The sequence below is a fragment of the Stegodyphus dumicola genome, chromosome 12, assembly GCF_044657685.1.
Source record: "Stegodyphus dumicola isolate Sdum_Otavi_A_Nest chromosome 12, ASM4465768v1".
Classification (NCBI taxonomy): Eukaryota; Metazoa; Arthropoda; class Arachnida; order Araneae; family Eresidae; genus Stegodyphus; species Stegodyphus dumicola.
The window spans coordinates 62647979-62672164 of NC_140779.1; the positions used below are offsets into that span (position 1 = coordinate 62647979).

The window sequence follows — 24186 nt, forward strand, 5'->3', positions numbered from 1 at the left end:
TTTTTTTAAAATTATTAGTTTATTGTTAGTTATGTAAAGAGGAGGTTTTAGAGAATCTCGGAGCTACAACTGATAGAAATCAATTGAATAAGTTAGAGGTTCGATTGAATTGATTCTTCCGATCCCACTGCTCATTCGATTCTTTCCGCACTTTGTTTCATCCTCGCACTCTGATCGCCTCTAAAGTCATACCAGTATATTAAATACGATTGTAAAAATGATCGAACAAATTTGGTCAAAATGTGTAACGAGTTTGTTTTTAAGTCAATTATGATGAAATCGAAAAGAACTATTTGCCTTCATGAAGGACCTTTTTAAGGATAAGATTCGATTATTTGGATATGGTAAACAAGGGAAATTTGTTGGTATTCACGTTACATATGGGGAAAACCAACCATGTCCTTTCTCTTGAAATAGAACGCCCAAATATTCAGTGGTCTTAACCACTTAGCCACTGATTAGGCATTTTTTTAGGGCAAACTAGTTAAATGTGTGGGAAAATTAACCATGTGTAGAAAAGATACTTGCAAAATGCGTATTTCCATCGAAATAACCGTGCTGATTGTTTGGTAATTATATCGTGATTAATCGTTTGGTAATTTATATTTAGAATGTTTGAAGGGCATCCTCTGCTTCATCCAATGCTTCTAACTTTATGGCAATAAAGATTATGAAAAGAAGCTATGATGAGTAATCATTGTTGTGAAAGCAGATTTAAGATTTTTAAAATTTTCTATTATATAGAACACGATAGCCAATTACTGTTTGCTTTATTATCAGACATTGACAATGAAAATAATATGTCAAAATTAAGAAAGCAACAATTACTTCCAAATGAAATAAATTGTTGGAAAATAAATAATAAAATGATAAAAATTATAGTATGCTAATTATGTTTGTTGTAAGCATTTATTTTCAATAAAAATAATTTGAAATCGTTGTCTATTTTTAATGCATTCTAGGTTTTTTTTAAAAACAAAATTTTCTGTTTCAATTAAAAATGGTAAACAATTTGCTGTGTTTTTTTCGTATCTTTTTTGAAAAAGTGTCATTAATATTTGCAAAGCTTGTATTGGTATTCAGCGTTATTTGAACGTCTTCATCCAGCGATAATGCAATTTCTTTTTGTGTGTGGTAGCGAAAAATATTATTTTTGAACGCATTTTCCGCATATTTTAGGCTTCAAATGGTCGTAAATAGTCGTGAAATTCAACATTTCCTTCAAATTTATTTTCTCGGAAATTTCACGTAGTTATTTCCTCGTCTTCCGTGAAATTTTTATCATTAACTCGCTGAATATCTATCATTCTAAAGTAGATTCTCCATTTCCGGTTAGCACTTCCAGCATGACGGAAGCAATTTTTTAATGGTTGTATTTGTAACTGCATTCCATGCTGCTTTAAAGCAGTTCAGTGCCGTTAGAATAGTCACGCTATAAATTTTATCTCACATCAGTCTAGAAAGGATTTTTCTCAGAAACAGTTTTGTTAGTTGCGTTTGAAACGTAGGATTTAAGACTACATTTCACTTGCATAAATTTGAGAATGACATTATAATGTTTGCATTTAAGCAAAAAATGGAAATGTTCCAAGAATTTCATACGCTTAAGACGTAACTTACAAAATCGGTTCATGTCTGTTGATATATTCCGAAAGGCGAAACAAGCACGAAAGAGTTGTGATCATAAATATTATGAAAAGCCGATAAATAAATAGAATCATCTCTTGATTTTGGTTGAATAACAGACATAAAGTTTGGCTGAAAATATTCTAGTCTTCTAAACTTCAAACCACAGGGATAGCAATATAAACGGTTGTCAAATAACGATAATTATTTTCCCTGCTTTTATTTGTTGTTTGACTACCCAAACAACACTACACCACGTTGCTCACAAATTTTTGTCTTCTTCCGGGATTTTACATTACGTCGTAGATTACTTGTAAACCAACGCCTCTGAAGCACTTAGCTTTTCACCTGCACTTTATACAAGTCCTTTCGCCCAGTTGTCCCGCTAAATATTCCGGCTTTAGCCATTTCGCTAGCCGACGTTAATATTAAAATATTAAGCTAGATTAAGCAGACCAACCTGTGTAGTCTGTGACTACCTTACCTTGAAGTTTCTACTTATGTTACTTTATCCGCAAGTGACGGAGTTTTTTTGTAAGCATAAATATTGCCTTCTGTTATAAGGTATTTCTCCCACTTCCCTAGCGTGCCTTCGTGGTGTAACGGTAGTACGCTGGGCTGGTATTCCAGAGGTCCGTGGTTCGATTCCCGGCGAAGGCGGTTGCATATTTTTCATCATTTCTGCCTCTAAAAAAATCCTAATGACTCTACAAGTAGCGCCCGAACTAAAAGGGTTGTGGGTGATGATTCTCCGCACCCTGGATTTGGCGACTACGTCCCTTAAAACCGTAGTCGCCCTTTAAAAAGGGGAGTATATAAGGTATTTCTCCTACTTTCCTAGCGTCCTTCGTGGTGTAGTGGTTCTGCACGCTGGGCCGGTATTCCAGAGGTCCGTGGTTCGATTCCCGGCGAAGGCGTTTGCTATTTTTCATCTTTTCTGCCTGAAAAAAATCCTAATGACTCTACACTATTTAATTTTAAGAGTTAATAAAAAGATTATTTTAAACTGCGTAGGACATTGTCATAATATTTACAGACGAAGCGAAAACTCTCTTGTCAGAATAATAGAGTTTGGAAGGACTTTGATTTAATATTTCACAATTAGGGCGCTATGAATGTTACTACTGAAGATCTCCCATTCATCTGATTTAGCGAGTGCGCATTGAAACGAAATGTCGCCCCTCTCCCTCCGTTACAAGTTAAGGACATATTCAGTCGTTAAAAAATATAACATTTAATTTGTTCAAGACAACTCTCTTGTCAAATGCAAGTTCACAGCAGCTGCGCAATTGAGTTTCACGTGTACACAAGTCCAAATGTTAGGTAAGAAGCTGAATTCGGGTTCTGTATGGGAGTAACTAATCCAGCACGAGATATAAAAATAACATAATGTAAACAGGAAAACATTTGGGACTTTTTACGCCTGTCATTATAATGAACAGTCGCTATAGAAAGCGTCGACTTTATAATATAGTGCAGTTTGATGAGATTTATATATATATATATACAGGGTGTTTTTATAAATGAATGGCGTCGTTTTAAAAATTAATATTAAATCAATGGATTATCTTACCCTTGTAAAATCTACACTGTAAGTATTGGCAACTGTCCAATGATGTGTTTCTCATGTGTTACCTCCTGTTTGCTCGTCATGCTTACTGCGCAGCCGCATCATCAGTTTCCAAGATGGCGCTGCAACAGGAAAAGGCATTCTGTGTGCTCCGATTTGAGGTGTCCATATCTGTGGTTTCACTGCAGCATGAGTGTCGTGCACGTTTTCTGTGCAGTGACCCGCGAGAAAGTGCACGGTACATTTTTCTTCGAACAAGTAACTATAATTTGTGACTCATTTCTAGACATGTTGGAAACATGGTTGTTACCTTAGCTAAACGCCAATCATGATAATTACATTTTGCAACTGGGCGGCGATCCGCCCCATTTTCACAGGAATGTACGAGAGCTTCGTAATGGTATTCTTCACCTATGCTGAGTTGGACGTGCTGCTACAGCAGATAAGAACATTTTCACCTGACCACCTCTTTCGCCATATTTAACACCCTGCGATTTGTTTCTTTGGGGGTTTGTTAAAGACCGAGTATATGTACTGCTAATATCCGTGTCCCTTGAAGAAGTCTGTGGCGGATAAAGCATGCACTGCTGACCGTCACGACGGACATGCTACACCGAGTATGGGAAGAATTTTATTATCGTGTAGATGTGTGTCGGGTAACAAAGGTTACACATAATGAAGTATTGTGATTAATGCATGAAAAACGTGGACAGCGGTCGGTGCTTATGCTATAAAGTTTGCCCATATAAAGTTATACATCGATTTATTATTAATTTTTAAAACCGCACCATTCATTTATAAACATCCTGTAATCCATCTTAATCTTGAAGGCACATTTTAGGACCATCAAAACTCCAGACGCATGCTTTGAATTTAGGATATTGTGAATAATTGGAATAAATCACGTTAATTATTGAAAATTCAAAAAAACTCAACGTACTGCAATTTTATCCAAGTACAGAGATAGCTAAAATAAAACCAGAACAGACTGCAGAACCTACATAGCTGTCTGAAATATTTCTGTAAATGTTTGTGAAAATATTTCGCATTCATTAACATTTTGCTTGAAAAATTCTTTTCTGTATAAGACATTCTCTTCGGCCATAGCATAATATTTTGTTTTCTCTTTCAGTGCAGAGTGTTTGGGAGGAATTAAAATGTCGAGGCAACCGTCCACCCTGTCTTCAGGAGCACAGTATGGTTTGTTGGAAAGTAAGTATTTTTTTAGTTGGAAAAGTAGGTATTATTTCTGTTGAAATATTTTATCTTAAATATTTATTTATTAACGTAATTATTCAATTTTTTTTAGAACACCATTTACGTGTTTGGAGGTGAAATTGGCTTTGCATCGACTGGAGAAACACCGTTGTGGATTTTGGATCTCAGTATGTTCTTTTTGCTTTTCTTAATTTTTAATCAAATAATGAGATATGTTGCCATTATATTTTTAGTTGTTCTGTAAATTTTTACTTATACTATTGGGTTTTCTAAATTTTTGCTTCCGGTGTATTCTACGCAGCAAAAGTTATATTTGATTATTGTAGATCAAGAAAATTATATTGAACGGCGCACTGCAGTACTGTAAGACAAGAAAGCATGACGCTCTTTTTAACGTAATCACTCAGTCTGTATATAAACTTCTCTAAATGTTCAAACAATCTTTAAATTCTTTGCCTATGAAAATCTCTGTTCAACATTTTTATTGTTTGCAAATTGTACCTCATGTAAACATAAACTTCTGTCCACTTTCTAAGATTGTTACTCTGCGATTACGTATAAATGCTTTCATCGACTGGTTACACATCTTTCATATTCCACATAGAGATGGTTATCATTGTCCATCATTTATCAGTCAAGATATGTGGCCACTGTGTTCGAATGTCGAATAGCACTATTTAATTGTGGTTGACGTGAGAATGCTTTTTCTCCTCTACCATAATACCGTAATTTCTAAATGAATCTTGATACATTTAAGATATTTTGACTGCGAATATCCTGTATTTCCTCGCACTTCAGCCTTGGAGTAAACTTCCTCTAAATGCGCCATTTTTTTCTGGCACTACGGTGACCTGTTGCTGGTCTTGCAATGAAATTATTTCCATGGAAAGCTGTTTAATATGAGTTTTTTTTTATTATTATTATTTTATTTATTTATTATTTATTTTTATTTTTTTTTATTTTTATTTTTTTTTTTATAAATATACGGAGTTTTGCCTGATGATGTCAACAACTGTGACTTGATTTTTGAATCTCCGTTTTAGTAGAAGCTGTCAAGCCAAGTTCACCAGATCAGAGAATATTTTAAATGAAAGCTACGTGTTTTGATGGATTCATTGGTAAATCATATTTCGATAATAATTGCCTCAGATATTAGAATTCTTAAAAAATTAGAGCATCCGCAAACGATAATCCTTATTTTCGCAGTAGCAACTGACTTTTTTATTTCCCTCTACATTAACTTGGAGTATATATTCTACTTTTTCAATGATTTCGCCGTAGTAGTGTTCAAAACTCCTCATTTATTCGCCTAATGAATGACATTCATTATTAGGAACTTCACTAATCCTTCAAATGATTATCATCATCGTCCGTGACGGGAGGTTTCTTCAAAATTTTATTTCAAAACCTAAAATATCATAAACCGTTCTTGCCCTGTTCGTTTTAGGTGCATCTTAACAAAATTTCAGTGCTTATATTAAGAGCCATTGTCGCAATTTAAATTCTTAAAGTTGAAAAAGTCGATAATCATGTATTTATCTTTTGAGCAATTTGTTTGTAGCAAACATGAAACTGAGAAATTGTCGTTTATAAATTAAAATCTTAGTCATGGTCACTATTAAACGACCAAACTTACCCAAGGAAATTTGCATAAGGATATAAATTTTGATGCGAAAATCAATAATCCATAAAAGCCATGGAGACTTTTATTGACGACCGAATAGCCCTCTCATTCTACCTCAATTAAAAGTAAAGTAGTAATATATAGCGTGGAGTGGGGAAGTTAATTCGTGGGGTTGGAAAATTTTGAAAACTTTTATGGCCTAGTATTTACAGTAAGTTTCGTGCTCGAGGATTTGCAATAACATTTTAAAACGTCTACCAGAAGAACACTTATTACTGCAGTATAATTAAACAAACATTATATTATGCATTTTTTTAAACTTTATATTTATTAATCAATCAAATTCTTGAAGCATATTTAACACCATTATTAAGACTGCCTTGAGACTGAATTAATGGTATTTTTATAAGTTATACTGTAGATACAATTTTTCTTCATTTTCAGTTTTAGAGAAATGGTAATTCGACAATGAAATTGCTCGTAGCATTGACAGGCAATGAACGACCACTCCATTAACTTCAGAGAACATATTTCTTTTGTATTCTAAAAATCTGGATCAACTTATAGTGTAATTCGAAGCTCAAAACTCTGGTTTTGATGTTGGATTAAAATTACTTCGCAGTGTATTTTGTATAAATTCTGATCGAAATTAGTATTAAACTGTGTCAATGCTAATCTAATAATTACAACAGAATTTAAAAAATAACAAGGGAAAAAACTGAATTCACGGTTTAATTAGATATTCACAAGATAATTTGATATTCCTGAAATTATAAAAAATCGTCTAAAATTCCCGAAAATAAACGTATAATTTTAATTAATAATTAAAGTAAATTTTTTTGAGAACCAGAGAGTTTTGCTTGAAAATTTAATACCAGAAACTTCCTTTTTCAATGTTATTAAAAAAAATATCAGGTGAAGCACGACTTTTTTTTTCCATTTAAAAAAAAAATTAAATCCTTTATTTATGCCTATAAAATCGTCATTAAATAGTTAGTATAATACAGTCAAAAGTCGTTAATTCGGACACCCATAATCCGGACCTCAAAGCTACAAACTTTCTGCGCATGCGTCGCGTTTACGCATGGGCGTAAGACCTTTACGGCTGCGCATAAGCGTGTGCGCATGCGCATAATATGTTTACGCATGCGCGTTTAATGTATAACGGACGGTATAAGCTAAAATTATCTAATTATCTATTTCAGTTAATGTTGCAGATTGCGTTGTTCCTTAATCTTCAAATTGGATCAGGCTTATTATTTATTGCAGACTGTTAGAGCAATTTTATAAAAGTAAGCTTGAACTTTCGATTATGTCAAATAGAATTTCCGATGCTGAAGCTCCCAAAGGATCTACAAAGCGAAAGTATGTTTCGATGTCCATCAAACAAAAAGTGAAATTGCTGCAAAAAATGGATAAAGGCATATCCTTTGTTTCCGTAACCATTCCGAAATCTGTTTATTAATTTCACTCTGTTCTGCGGATTGGGGGGGGGGCTACGCCGCGGCGCGCAATGAATTGGAAGTTGATCTGTCAGCATTATCCTTATCTTCAGGGCAGATGTTTTTATTTTATTTGGCTTATAATTCCTTACTAAATGTAGTATTTCATCTCGATGTACTCCGTCTTTGATATGATTTAAATCAAATTCCTCGTCATTATAATTCGCTTCCGATAGTGAAGGAAGTGACACAGAGGTTATTGAAAACGAAAAAATTTCGATTGACAAATTAGTCGGTATTCTGGACACAGCAATTATAGGACTTGAACAGCGGAACTTTGTAACTGAAGAAGAAATTATGTCTGTTTATAGAATTAAAGAGAAAGTATTATCACATAAAACGAAGCAACTTAAACAACTTACATTGAAAGAAATGTTTAATAAAGTAAACAAATAAATATTAAGTTTTTGTAAATTTTGATACCCTTTAGATCATAATTGTTCTTTATTTCATAAATTACGGTTTCATATTTTTAATTTTATAATTTCTGCATGCCATCTTACCAGATTTAAACTGATGATCTATAATCCGGAAAAATCGATAATCCGGAATCGCCGAAGTCCCGACGATTCCGGATTAACGACTTTTACTGTATCACAGGTTATCACGAAAATCAGGACTGCGAAGTTAAAGACATAAAACATTTATTTCTTGATTAAAATACAATCAAAATCGCTAACGATTAAATCATCTTAAACATCTTTTTTAATCAAAATCATCTTTAGCACGCTCTAGTCCAGCGGTGGCCAAACTTAATGAAGAGAGAGGCTGCATGGTAGATTTTTATGAAATTTCCGCGAGCTGTAGCTGAATTTTCCAAGAGCAATAAATCCAATGTAGCCAACTTTCAAAAATAATGAGCCAGGTTTTCAACATAAAGGAACTTTTAAAGTAAATTAATAAGAATTTCGTATTTTTATGTAATTAACATCGTTCCATATAACTATAAACAAAAGAATTTTGTATCTCTTGCTTTGCTAAAGTATGTGACAACAATATATAAATTTGAAACTATTGCTGTTGAACTTTCTTCTATCAGGTACAAAAACCAAACATTTTCTTGTTTCCTTTAAATATTCCCTACGTTTATAAGTTTCTATGGTTTTAGAAGAAGTAAACTGAATCGGAAGAATATGTTTTCGTTTGGTTGATTGTGGCAACACGCTAAGGCTATCTGCCTAAGGGGAGGGATGCCTTCGTGAAGGACTTTCTAACAGAAAATGGCTTGTATACACGTAATACAGGAATCCACAGAATGAGCAGCTGTTCCGTCTGAAAGACTTTCAGCCTTTTCTGCTCATTTCGCGGCTTTTATTTAAAAAAAAAAAAAAAAAAAAAAAAATTATTTGAGTACAGTTTTTTCCCCCATTACAGCGATAATATAAATGTTATAGAGAATTTTTTAAAGAATATTATGGAAACAGTTACGTACTATATCGCTCACTACCTCTGCTAGAGTTTTGTTCCGAATTTGGTCATCTTGCTAACCGACGATTAAATATGTACCGTTAATCACTTGAGCCAACTTGAGTAATTTATTTTGTGGGCAGACTCTGTTATCTAAATTGAATTTAACTTCATCTTTAGGTTACTTTAAATACCCACAAATAGTTGAGTTCATTTATAGTACAAGTACCACCTTCTGTTAAGTTAAAAATTTCAATAAAATGGTTATTTAATCTTTCCAAGGCAGCTGTGATACATCTCGAATAATGACAACTAATAAAATGCGATTTAAGAACTGTAACCAGAATTTAAATTATTGTTAATTCAGTGGAGAAGCCAATTCTCCTTGCCACCCCAAAAAATTTCAAGATGCTCAAACACTGTGGAAATAAATAATGATCTCTGTTTAGGAGTACCAACGAATTATTTCGAAAGTTGGAGTTTCATGTGGAAAAAGGGTAAGCTGCTGCATATAACTGTGTGTGATAGCGAAAATTGTAATGAAATTACATAAAAATAACTTGATGGGCTTAGAGATAAGGAATTAATTTTGAAAGACACCCGTATGTTAGAAAGTTATGATAAGCATCCTAACCAAATGCAAGCAGACAGGTTTACTCCACTTATCATAAAATCTTCAAATTGCAAATTCTTCCCCTAACTGAAAGAGCCCCTGAGTGGAATTGATTTTCCTCTTTAAAATAACAGTTACCTAAGCCATTCAAGGACTGAATAAGTGTAGTACCCTACAAGGAAGAGCATATCTTCCAAGGCATTCGATCACGATTGTAGTGAAGCAAAAGTGATTGCACAGGAGGAAAGTAAGCAAAAACTATCTGAAATAAAATTAACCCGAGAGAAAAATATTAGAGAGGATTATTTTTTAATGTGCCTTCGCGTTTGTATATTTACTTTAACTTAACAGAAGTTGGTACTTGTACTATAAATGAACTCAACTACTTGCGGGTAGAATTATTGTGATGGTCGTTATCTGCTTCAAAAGTAACATGGCTGTGATGCTAATTGGCAGAATTATTTGCAATTTTGTTTTTTACTCCGATATTAATTAAATGGCTACATACATTACACAATTTAGAAATTAATTTTGTGATTAATAAAGTATAATCGTATGAGTTATATTTTAAAATTCAATTACATTTTGAAAGCTAAACTATTGTTTGTTACAAGTAAATTGCACTTTAGAGGCTAAAGGACCACAAGTAGCACTGGAGCCGCAGTTAAGGTGTCGAAGAGCCGCGTGCGGCCGTCACCATCGAGATAGATAAGGCCTGCGCTCTGAAACGAAACTGGCTTGTGACGTCACGCTTAAGGGACTCTCAGCAAACTTTTTGTTGGCTTTTATAAGTTGTAATTTTTTATTTATTATGTTTTAAGAATTGAATTTATGTTTACTTTTGACATCTGAAGCATCATCCCTTGTAATAATTACTAACACTAGTAATATAAAAATTGTCAGCAAAATTTATGATTATTTATTTTAATTGGAAACTAATTTTATATGAAATAACTGTCCTAAGGGGTTAAAAGCATAACACTTATTTCATTACATAATATGTAGAATATCAAATGCAGAGTAAATTGATTCTTGACGGAGTACTGTGTTCTTAAATTTAAATATCAATGTTTTTTGCAAATCATGAAATATCATTTTATCATGATGAAACTTAAATGCATATGTTTAGCTAATATAGCTTCTGTTCACTTTTATATATGTTATTATCATGCAATCAGTTTGTTTAAAATTTGTTATGCAATATAAATCTTTCTGAGAATGATAGAAAAGTTTCTAAAGTAATGTATGTAAGATTCATATTAAGGTAATTAAATTGCGAAACTGCAAAATGAAATCTTAAAAATGTACAGTTATTGAAGAAGCAGTAGTAATTGAATTCATATGTAGACATACTTGTTTTCATTGTATTTCAATTCAATGCAATTTTAAAAACAATTTTTTTAGTTATCTTTTAAATTACAATCTTTAATTTGAGTACGTGGCACCACCAAAAGCTATGTAAGTTAAGTTAAAAAAATTGCTTACATTATACAGAAAAGTTTTGAACATGATGTTAGGATTTATATTTTCTTTTCATGTGGATATTAATAGAAAAAATATTTTCATTACAGAGGTAACGCTAATAGTTAAATAGGTATGATGTAAATATTTGCAAGAAATTTCAGTTTCTAAAAATTTTTTAAGCATTTCGTATATTTTTAAAATATTTTCAAAAAAATTGTGTATAACTTTATTTAAAAAACTTTTTTCCTGTCTTATTTGGAATTTTAATATTGATAGTCTTCAGAGCTATGTAATAAACATCATCTCAATTTAACTACAGATTCTGTCGAATAATTATGTAGCATTAAGAGGAAAACATTAACTGTAATACAGATTAACATACAATATGTAAGTAAGAAATAATTTTAAGACTAGACTATTTAGTAATTTATTACATTCAGAAAAATTTTCTGACTGATATAAGGCATTTAAATGTTAGTCTAAATATTAAGTAGTCTCTTGCATTCGTTTGATGTTTTATAATCCTGCTACATTAATATGATAGATATAAAAAATATGCAATAATTATAGAATGAGAGATAACATTCCCACTGGCAAACTAAAAGTTGTTAAAGTAGTGGGTGAAACAAAAAAATTTGATGCGGTGATGAGAATTAACGAGAGACACAAAGACAGTGCAGAAAAATCAAATTAAAAATTTTAGCTACTTGAATTTTAAAACCAATTTTTCTTCAAAGAAATGATTTGCTTTTAAAAGCACCACACCATTCTCAAATAATTTTGTTTTGAAAATAAATACTAACAAAAGAAAATGAAAATATTTCATATTCGTATAAGCTTTGTAAAACATTATATTGCCGCTTGTAATTTTGTTTTAGACTGATTTTATAGTATGAGATACCAATTTCATAGAATAAATTTAGAAAAACGGGTGTTTAGCAAGGAAGCTAAACTGCGCGAAGACCGGTCCCCTAGCAGTGACGTAGTAACTCAGCGCGCATGCCTTATCTATCTCGATGGTGACGCTGCGGCTCGCAAGCCTCAGTTTGGCCATGCCTGCTATAGTCTAACACAGCTCGTCGGGTAAGGCGACAGTTATCTCCAGAAGTGAAAGTCCTCTTTGTTGAGAACGCGTGCCCTTTTGTATTGGCGCACAATGGAATGTTTGATCTTGTAACGTTAAGGTTGGCTGAAAGGAACATTTCTCATAATCATCATGGTTATTTCTGAAACCACGTGGAAGCTCCAAGACAAACCACTCTTATGCCTGTTAAAAATGAGAATTCACTGTCTTTACAGCACGTTCCGAGCAAGATAAGTTTTTAGGAAACAGTTCGGCTTAATCAAGGGGAAGCCTTATCGTGATCACCCACACATAAGAGTATAATGCCCTAGAGTGCTCCTGCTTTAATAGCCTTGAAGCAAGAATATAAAATTTATCATTTTCAATACCAGGTAACTAACAATTCTACTGGCCTTGACCTAGAAATTGAGAATTTGCAAAATTTGCTTCGTCTCAGTCAACTGATAGTTACACATTTCTAAATTCAGCTTATCTGCAGAGTACTATCGAAATTTTAGACAATACACATTTTATAATAGGTACTGCCTTAACAATATTACTACAACTTTTAAGAATTTAATATAGTATGCTAACACATTTACTTATCACATTAAGCGTTTTACTCAATACAATCAGAGTGTTTAAAATTTCTTTAAATTAATTACGTATATTGACTTCTAAGGAGTGATTCATTGATCATTTATCGCTAACTATGCGGCTAAGTGCATTCGCATTTTTATTTGCGGTTCCTCAACTAGGTTCGATCTTGCAATCGAACAGTTGGATCCATAGAGACCATCTTAGTAGCTTTTGATTCGCCCCAGAATGAGAATTTATCTGTGCTAGAAACCAGTGATCCGTTTGGATTACAAAAGGCCGGCCATCGACATAAAACTTCAATCTTTTAAAGCATTATGACCACACATTCTCTTTCAAAGCGTGCTGTATTTTCTCTCCAGCACTTCATCAATGATACGCTGTGATACCTTAAAGCTACGTTCGATGCGTCACATTGCACTACAGATTCTGTCTAAAAAAATCAGGCGCACGAAGCACTGATTGACTCATCAACTCCCATTTTAATTCTGCGAATTCTCTCACAGTTTTCACCCCGGGAAATCTCTCTTTTTCTTAGTTTTTTCCCAAATAGGATCTAAAACGTTTCAGATAAAACGGCTTTGAATCTTCTGATGAATACTCAATCAAAGCTGTCTCCGAACCTGTTGTTTTGTTAGTAATCAACTCCAGACTCAGTTCTTCAATTTCTTCGTATTTCCTAATGCACTCAAAAGCCAGTTTATCATCCGTTTTCTGAAAATTACGTCACTGATTCCGCCTTCCGTCTTATCTGATTCTCTTTCGGGTTGCCGAAAATCTTTCCTCGTCTGGGATCATGCAATGGGATTTACTCTCTCCGGGAGAACTTTATTATTTTCAGATATTTTTAGGAGCTTGAAGATTCTGTTTCCTAGAATGTAGTGTCCCGGATCAAGGACTTATCTATTCCCGCTGCCTTCGTAAGGACTCAGCCAATGTTTTGGACGCTTTAGCCTTTATTCTGATAAGGGGTAGGCTCTTAGACTTGCAATCCAACGGTTAGCAGATCCACACTAATTTGCCAGTTAAAGTTTCATAAGAGGCATATGAATTCGTTATCACATTATCAGGTTCAATGTTCCGCCTTACTTTCTTTGGAAACATGCAAGGACCTGACTCGGAACAGGGAGCTTACTAAAGCTATGTTCAATAAATGTGGGAAGTAGACAGGATACACAGGAAGGGTATACAAAACCCTTTATTTTTCACTCTTTACAATAATTTCCGTACTTCGGAATACAGAGACCAACTACTTGTGGTTTGAACGTAAGAATATAAAATATTTAACTAAACTCTAACTTAACTTTGGAATAATAAACATAGAAGATTGGCCTTATATTAACAGGAAGCCGTATGTAGTACAGAGAACTGTTAACACTACAATACGTTTAAAATTATCACGAGGATTAAACTTCTGGCCTGGAAGGCAACCAGCAACCGAGTAAAACTTCTGAGGCAAGCGGCCTGCTTCGACTAACTCCTTCCTCTCTCTCGCTTGGCAAAAAGCCACAACTTAAGTACTTGGCGTTCGCCAGACAAACTTGCATAAATAAGTTAACGCTTTTAATTCTGGCCGGAAGTAGAAAATAAGAAGTGATAGTAAAGATTTAAAATAAAATAAACGTTAGTAAAACTTAAGATCCTTACATACTTCCCGCCAGAGTTAATTAGTTTGAAACTGAGGTCTAAAATGACCTTGTTGAAAAGTTTTAGCTCTAGAATCTAACGCGAGGCCAATCTTTTACAAACATTTCTCACTAGAAACTAGAAAATTAAAAAAAAAAAAATGTTTTTTACAATATCAGCTCCCTGGACAACCAATTTTTCATCTGTACTGCATCTAAACAGGAGCTTTTATTCAAATCTGGTTCCTTCCAGAGATCTGAAAGGAAAACTAGTTGAATGAAATGTTACACAATGAAATGGCAAGTAACATAAATATTTACATTTCTCTTAACATTCTTATTTCATTCATGACTTAAATTTTAATTATCTCTCCCCGTGCTCTCTGACATGTGTTGTAAAAGAACACCAAACACGAATGTATTTATGTATACGTGTTCAACACTGCCTCCTACAATCAAAACACTAACGTGTTAAAATTCAACATCACAAGACCTCGTAACACACCCTATCTTCAACTCTAAACCCTGAGGTACTATTCTGAAAGAGGCTAACTCTGAAGTGTAGCGTCAGAGAGCCTAACTACATTCATTCAACCTTTAACACATATTCACCATGATTTGGTCTTTTTTCAGTCACACGAATAAGTTTTAATTTTTTTTTTTTTTTTTTCATTACTTTCACTTTTACCATATCATAGTATTTCTTAACATTTAAAATAACAGTTCACATTGTATATAAGAACATATTAACATGCCGTTAATTTTACGCATTTTAAAACATACATTAGTAGTACATTGTTAACTTCTATTCTTTTCCCAGCAAGTGCCAATTCTTCTACATTGAAATACTACATTTCAAAAAGTCTTTCAGACTAAAACTTCTTTCTTGCCAGAATGTTTTAAATAAAATTTATACAATAACTTTTACAATATTTAAGTATTTACACATTCCTATTATGCATCAACTTTAGTTTTACGCGCGAGTAATTGAAAAACATAATACCAAAATCGGTAACAACTCATTTCTCGCCTTTTTGGCGATAAAGGTAGACCTCACATGAGGTAAAACTTCTTGCCACTTGCAGTAAGAATGAAAGATTAACTTAAGTTTGCAAAGTAACATAAAATTTTACTTATCTTTGTGATATTCGGACATTCTTTTCTGAGCCCAGTCCTGGAAGGTAGCGCAGATTCTCGTTTGTTTTATCCTCCTTCTTGTGCGGTCTCGCCCTTCAGTGCCTTCCTCTAGAACCTTTCTTTTTTCTCCAGTTCGGTCACCCTTGAATACCTTCTTTTTCGCCTCTGCCTGTGGTCTTGGCCGTTTGTTGGCAGCTGGTCTTGGCGGAACCGGGACACTTTTCTCGTTCCTGCTTGGACCTCGTTGCTGGCCGTTCAAATTTTCCTTGTATCTTTTCCTCCGCCGCTAGTGGCCCTTCCGCAGTTCGGCGACATTTGCTGCGGAGAGTCCTGTCCGATGAGTAGATCTTCCGTTTGGAAGCCGGGTTATAGTTGCCGTTATTTCTCCTGGCTTTCTTTGCATTCGTCGAACTTCTCCCTTCTTCATTCTGGGGGTGTTCGTGAGCTATGACATATGGTCCTTCAAATCGTGGAAAAAATTTGGCAGTTTTATCTTCTGGTGCTGAAGAAAGTGAATGCTTAATTTTTAACACTTCATCCCCTACTTTATAAGTTACTCCCCCGTCGTTTCATATCATAATAAAGCTTCTGTTTTCTCTGTGCTACTTCAGTATTCTTTTTTGCTTCTTTAATTAATTTTTCTGTATTACCCATTTTAAATTCTGGGGCTCTTTGTTGCACATAAAATAATTTATCTAACGGCGTTATAATCTTTCTGCCTAAAAATAACTCAGCAGGAGTTTTGCCCGTTGTATCATGTTTTGCGGTCCTAAGGGCGAAAGCAAATTCATTGACATAGTTATCCCAGCTTTTATGAAAATTTTTAACATAACTACGGATAATTTTCACTATATTTCTATTGACCCGTTCCGCTATATTTGATTGCGGCCGATACGGGACCATTTTTAAATGACGTATGCCCAATTTTTGGCACATGTCTTCAAATACATTACTTACAAATTGAGGACCATTATCCGATATAAATTTTAGGGGCGCCCCGTATTTTAAAATATATTTATTTAAAATAGAATCAGTAACTAATTTCGCGGAGGCTCGTTTTAAGGGAACAATTTCGGTCCACTTACTAAAATGATCAACCATAACAAGAAGATAGCGACTTTTATTTAAGTGACTTTTTGGGAAAGGGCCCAATAAATCGATGCCAATTATTTCATTTGGAAATTCGGATTTAATACTATTTAGAAACCCGGCCGGGCGGAAATTAATATAATTAACTGCTTGACATGTTGGGCAGGACTGGACATACGCCCTTGTTAACTTTTGCAGTTCAGGAAAGTAGACTGCCTCGCGTACGCGTTGGATAGTTTTTCGAATACCAGCATGAGAAGCTAAAGGGCTGTTATGCAACTCCTGCAGGATATTTAATCTAAGACTAGCTGGGATAATAGGTCGAAATTCGTTGTTGGAATTTGTAGTTTTTGTATAAAATAATAGACCATCTATTAGTTCCATCTATTAGTTTTTTAGGCCGCCCTATTTCTTATCGCCACAATATCTTGGTGGCTAAAATTTTCAGGATCCTTTAAATACTCATAAATTCTTCCAAACTCAGGATCCTTACCCAGTTCGGTTATTACAGTTTCTCGGGAATTTATTGTACATGCTGTGAGCATTGCCACCTTTACAGTATTACCTTCTTCATCTATTTTAATTCTGGATAGGGCATCTGCTACGATATTTTCCTTTCCGGGGGTATGCTTGATTACCAGATTATATTCTTGTAGCTTGAGTGCCCATCTTATTAACCTTGGGGATAAGTTTTTCCCTGAGTAAAATCTAGTTACCGCCGCATGATCAGAGTACACTGTTATTGGCGCCTTTCCAAAATAGACTCGGAACTTTTGCACTGCTAACAGAACTGCAAGTGCCTCTCTCTCGGTCGCGGAATAGTTTCTTTGTGTTTGATTTAAAGTTCGGCTAAAAAATGCCACGGGTTGCTGATTTTGTGAAAGTACCGCTCCTACCGCATAATCCGAAGCATCCGCTGAAATTTCTAAATTCTCATCCTTTTCAGGAAATTTCAACACAGGGGCTTGCGTTAATGCTTGCTTTAATTTTTCGAACGCACTATTGGCTTCGGCCGTCCACGAGAATCTTGCCTTTTTCCTTTTTAATTTTAACAATGATTCAGCAATAGCTGCAAAATCGTTTATAAAGGACCTATAATATGAACAAAGTCCTAGAAAAGAAGAGAGCTTCTTCGCCGTGTTTGGAGTCGGATACTTTTGTACAGCAATTATTTTTGATTCGTCTGTCTCGATTCCTTTCTGAGATATTTTGTAACCTAAATATTTTAATTCAGGGGCTGCAAATTTGCACTTTTCGACATTAACTTTTAGACCGGCCTCATTTAATAAAGAAAACACCAGTCTTAAATCCTGTACATGTTGGTCGAGATTATCACTAGTAATAATGATATCGTCTAAATAGATAAATGTGGACTTTCTAAGAACAGGCCTTAACACAATCTCCATACATTGCTGAAATGTTGCCGGTGCCCCTGAAAGGCCAAACGGCATACGCAGAAATGCATAAGTGCCAGACTTGGTTATAAAAGCAGTCTTAGGCACGTCCTCAGGCCTAACCCCTATTTGAAAATAACCAGTCGTTAAGTCTAAAGTCGTCATATATTTGGTCGATGTTATGTTCCTTAGAATTTCTTCAATAATAAGTAACGGATATACCGGATATTTAGTTATGGAGTTTAATTTACGGTAGTCAATCGCGAATCTCCACCTTTTTGGATGTGTCAATGGATAGTCATTATTTTTCTTACATAAAACCACCGGGCTAGCATAACTACTTGAGATGGGCGTTATGATCTTTTTACGTAGCATATCGGTGATATGCCATTCTATAATTTTTTCCTTATTCTTATCATACCGGTATGCTTTGTGGCGAACTGGCATTGAATCTCTGGTGTCAATACAATGGTTAGTAACCTAAGTAAATCCTGGAATATCACTAAATAACGAAGCAAATTCACTTACCACTTGTCGGATTCTTCGTTGCTCTTCATTAGGCAGGTGGTCAAGGTTTAACATCGGCGGTTCAGCCTTTTCTTCTCGAACTGGTTTCATCGTCAGCTTAAGGGACGCTTCATTAAAATCCAGCGTTGCTTGTGCCTCTGAAGGAAAATCTATTCCTAAGATAATATGTGCTTTCAGATTCTTTACTATGAAAAACATAACCTTTACTTGTTCGTCCTTGATACGGATGTATAGCGGTAATTTACCTATGCACTTACATCTTTCTCCTTGCGCAGCTAACACTGTCGTATTATCCGAATTATATATGCGATATTTACGAAAATACTTCCTAAAAAAATCTTCTGCCACACAGGAACACTGCGCGCCTGTATCCAGGAGTGCGGTGGCTGGGATATTATTCACCAACACTTCAATCTTCGGAAGAGTCAAATTTTTCACCATTACTGTATTTAACTTGAAGGAAAAGGGGTTTCCTTGGCCTTCGGATTTCCGCACCCTCCCGTCAGCAGAAATCCGTTTTAGTTTAAATCATTTTTCATTTCCATGCTTTCCTTCTTTTTCCACTGGCCTTGAGACTTTTTTCCTGGACTGCTATTGAACTGTCGACGTTCGCCGGCTGTTTTTGAATGCTCGGGTTTCCTTGCCCACTGATTCGCTTTGCTTCCGTAGCCGTGTGCTTGACTTTGCTGTGGTCTTGGCGCACCAAATTGGTTTCGTTGTTGATATTGGCGTCTTCTTTCAATGTCCGCCGTTCTTCTACTTTCAAACTGGATTGCTAGCTCAAATAACTTTTCCAGTGTAGTCGGATTCCTTAATTCAATAAAGTCTTGCACTTGGGGAAGTAACCTCGGCAAAATCACTTGAATTATCTCAGGATCCGGACGGTTTCCATACAAGAGTTTGAAGACGTGAATTTTTCTTAAAATAAAGCTTGAGAGATTTTCGATTCTTTGCTGATATATGCTTAAAAGTTCCGTTTCTAATTTCGCACGATCCCTTACGACAGGGAAGGCTTTTACTAGGGCAGTCTTGAAATTTTCGTAAGTATAGGTGGGACTTCCTGCTTGACCCAAGAGACTTCTGCCTATACATTTGAACCAGTTAAGCGCTTGGCCCCTCAAAGCGCTGGTAACTAAGGTAACTTTTTGAAACTCGTGCACAGAGTAGAGCATGAAGTGGTCATCCAATTTTTCCAAAAAACTGGTTACCGGTGAGTTTCCATTAAATGTTGCTTCTGGTTTCATCGAAGCGCGCATGGTCTGGACGATGTAACCAAATCCTTCCAGGGCGGCAGTAACGTAAGAATATAAAATATTTAACTAAACTCTAACTTAACTTTGGAATAATAAACATGGAAGATTGGCCTTATATTAACAGGAAGCCGTTTGTAGTACAGAGAACTGTTAACACTACAATACGTTTAAAATTATCACGAGGATTAAACCTCTGGCCTGGAAGGCAACCAGCAACCGAGTAAAACTTCTGAGGCAAGCGGCCTGCTTCGACTAACTCCTTCCTCTCTCTCGCTTGGCAAAAAGACACAACTTAAGTACTTGGCGTTCGCCAGACAAACTTGCATAAATAAGTTAACGCTTTTAATTCTGGCCGGAAGTAGAAAATAAGAAGTGATAGTAAAGATTTAAAATAAAATAAACGTTAGTAAAACTTAAGATCCTTACAACATCGCCAGAATAAACGTCTCTTTTCCATTAATAATCGCCTTACTTATTTACGGCTCGAAATACTTTTTTCACTGCGGACATGAGAGCCGCAAATGCGAAGACAATCGCACTGAAAACATCAGAAGTGTTTTCACTTTTGAATTTCTTTCACGTTTTACTGGTCATGTGGTTTATGCGAGTTATTTGATAATTTTTAAGGAAACCGTTGCTTTTTTCCTCCCTCTTTCTGAATTAGTTGGGTCTCATGACCTGAAAATCTTAGTAGCGAATGCATTTTTCTTGAAATCCTGCCTCACAATTTCGAAATTATCTAGCGTCTCCTTAACATTAGCGGTATTAGAAATATCGATTTACTAACAACAAACAGCATTTTACGTAATAATTTAACATAACACTAACTTCTCTGAAATTTCTATGCCTTTAATTTCCTTGTAAAGTGATATTCTTTCCTGTGAGATCCTGTTAACCTTTTTCCTTATGAAATATTGAAGGAGAATGCGATGAAATGCCCAATAGAGCATTTAACATAAGCTGTATATTTCACTGGCCCAACTATAAGAATCTTTTCTCTAAATTGCCTTCTGAAAAACATACGTGTCTTATATCAGCAACCTGAAATTTAAATAATATGTTAATAGCAGTGCGATCTTTGTCATTCCTAAATTATGCCGCCCAGTGTGGCCGTACCATTTGCATCGATTCTGAGAAGGCATTCGCTGTATTAGTACACGCTAGAAAATTGAAAGCAATGGTGCTACTTTCGTAGACGGTTGCACAGATTTTGGCGATTTCTTTTTTGGCGAGCGATACGACTTATCGTAAACCCATAGCTCGACAAGTTATTTATGGTAACCGATACTTTGTTGTCATTTTATTTAAAAATAATGCGTTTTATTATGCATAAATTCCGTGTTTAAAATATTAGTTATGGCTTCTAAATATTAAAAATCAATTAAATTTTGTAATTTAATTTTATTAATTATTAAATTTATTTAATTTTGCAATTTAATTTTATTTGAAGTAAAAATTTTATTGTTTATGATATTTTATATAAATTTATGTTTTGGGTGATGTAATCAGTGACGTCACCTTGCTTTAAAAGTAATTGGTTTTAATATCTATAACTTTAATCTAATGTTTTAAGCATTATTTATGGCTGTTAAATATTAAAATACAATTTAATTTTGCATTTTTAAAATGATTTTATTATGTATGATTATTTAAATAATTTTAATTCTATGCGTGATGTAATCAGCTCCCTGATTGTTTACAGAATATTTGTGCATTAACGAGCTGTAACCCTGATAGGTTACTGAATATTTGTGCATTACCGCGCCATTTTAAAATTTTATTATTCATCTTTTCGAATTCCTTAGATTTCATAGGGAACGGATATGTCCCTTTCAAGGATTAATGTTGTTATTGCTAAGTACCAAGAATTATTGGTATCGGAATCAAAAGATTGTCCTTTGAGACCTTATTTTGGCCAACTTGGCTTTCCTAATCAAAGATTTATTTATAAATTGTTACAAGAGTCAGAGGAAATTTATTTAAAATTTTTGGAGGAAACCTCGCTATATAAACCCTATATGTGTGTATATGAATATTCAAGTTTACATGCTTCGTCAATCAAGTGCGAGAAATGTGGTTTACAGATGAAGATCGTTAAAAGAACCGATTCTGAGGACGGCCGTATATGGTATTGTGGTTACGGTGGAAGAAATAACCGCTGTAACGGTAAAAAAAGTATTAAATATTCCTCCTTTTTTACCGGCAGTAAACTTCTAATTGCTGTCATTTTAGCTCTAGTGTACTTATTTACTTATTTTAAAGTATTTGAATTTAAGTAATATTTTAATTCTTTTAAAATTTGGTATGATGGTTTTTAATTCGATATTCAGTTTAAGTAATATTTGAATCCAATTAAACGTTGGCGCAATGTTTTTATAGCTGTGTTTTTATTCTATTTCATAGCTATATGAAAGTAATAATTTAACCCTACTTCAGTATTTTATACTCGCAATAAATGTATTTATTTACATTTGCCTTCCATCTTAAAAAACAACGTTTTCAACAAAAATATTGATCCATTATTTTTAACGATATTTATTGTTTTAAAGTTTCGAATACTTTACTATGCGCAAAATAAGTAAAAACAGTGTTTTTCAAGATGGCTGACGATTGTAAAAACCGCGCCAACAAAGTAAATTGCCAAAAATCCGTGCAACCGTCTACCAAAGTAGCACCGGTTTTATTTCCAAAATTTTCGAAATAAAAAATATATATGTGTATATGAATATTCAAGTTTACATATTGCGATAAGCATTGAACTGAATTTGAAAAATTGATTACATTCTTTTACCATTGTAATTTTTTTTTTTTTTTTAATTTATTCCAAAGATCGGTGCAGTTTGGATTTCTAACTTTATCTTATCATTTTGTTTCTGTTGTAGATTCTCAAACGTGGAAGAAGCATCATGTTCGTGGTTCAGCTGTTCATCAGCCATCTGGACGCAGAGGACACTCAGCTGTCGTTTTCGACGGGGCTATGCATGTTTTCGGTGGATATCAAGATTTGCGCGGCTCATCTTCCGAACTCTGGATGTTTGATTTAGGTAAAATGTTCTTTAAAGTATTATTTTTTAGATATTTAAAAATATTAAAGAAAACGGACGAATGTAAAAACGGGAATCAAAAAATAGTTTACATATGGAAGAGAGATTGCATCACCGAATGCAAATAGGCAACCAAAATTAGCATAAAAGTCACACAACGACTTAAAACCCTCTAAGCGGCAAGGTCGTATATATACGGCCTAGAATATTTTTTGTGATATCTGTAAGAACGTATATATATACATGCATATTAAAATGGGTCAAAGAAATTAAGGCAATATATCAAAAGTGCACAAAATGAAGGCATGAAATACCAGGAGAGTTTTTACATTAAAATCAAAAAAATAGTTTGTTCTCATAGTAGTTTTGGGAAATTTGTGCTTTCTTAGCGAAAACCCTGGTCGCTCAGAGGGTTAAAAAAGGGGTATATGAGACCTATGCGTCATTTTACAAGCAGCAGTAGTTCCGTGTAATCCGAGGTAGCTGAAGACAGCATTTGCACGATGAAATGTGTTGCAGGGCTGTCGGAATGTTGCAAATTAGTGCAAGACGATCCAGTGTTGCGAGAGAGCTGAAAGTGCATCGCAGTGTCAACAGACTATGGAATCATTACCGAAAGGATAAACCCTGTAGAAGACATGGATCTGGACGCCGAAGCATTACCACAACGGCAGATGATCATTTCCTGTTGCTATGTGCAATGCGCCGTAAATCACTAATAGTACGAGAGCTGGCGTCCCATCTATCTGCTGCTGCAGGACGGCCCATATTCCTCCAAACTGTGTCACGGTGACTGTTTGAAGATAGATTGTATGCCCGATGGTTTGTGGTTTGTATTCCTTTGTCCCCACCGTATGTCACAGCGCGGTTGAAATGGGCCCAAGAACATCGCAATCGGACACCATAGCAGTGGTCACGTGTGTAGAACTCTTTGTGTAGAGTCTGGATTTAACATCCAGTACGATTCCCGAAGTGCAATGACAAGGCGAGAGCCAGGGACACTTTATCAGATGCCAAACATCGTCGAAAGAGACGATTACAAAGGAGGATGCTTACTTGTACGTGTTGTAATAATAACGAACGGGAGCACTGACCTTTATAAGATTCCTGATGATCCTATCACAGCTGTCCGATATCACGACGAAATTCTACACCCTCGTATGCGTCATTTTATTGCTGCAATGTTTACCGACGTGATATTTATTTACGATAACGCCTGCCCGCATACAGCTCGAGTGGTGTGGAATTATCTGAAGAATTACACCATTCCATATCTGCCCTGGCCTGCTGGATTACCGGACCTGAATCCCATAGGGTGTGATATTTTTTAGCAATTTGAACTCCAATGATGGAACACAGCAATAACTTTTTCATTTTACACTAAAAAAATGGCGGCATGTACATTATTTATTATTCATCTATTTGAACTGCA

At 34.8% G+C, this 24186-nt stretch overlaps 1 protein-coding gene across 1 annotated transcript in view; it reads left to right on the top strand.

Annotated features, from left to right (window-relative positions):
* The window catches only part of LOC118190290 (uncharacterized), a 162294-nt gene that overhangs the window by 99764 nt on the left and 38344 nt on the right, over positions 1-24186 (top strand). Inside the window, exons 3-5 of the mRNA XM_085827770.1 lie at positions 4329-4408; positions 4506-4581; positions 22593-22754. Of these exons, the coding sequence (XP_085683896.1) occupies positions 4329-4408; positions 4506-4581; positions 22593-22754 (318 nt within the window). The remainder of the gene's footprint in view (positions 1-4328; positions 4409-4505; positions 4582-22592; positions 22755-24186) is intronic.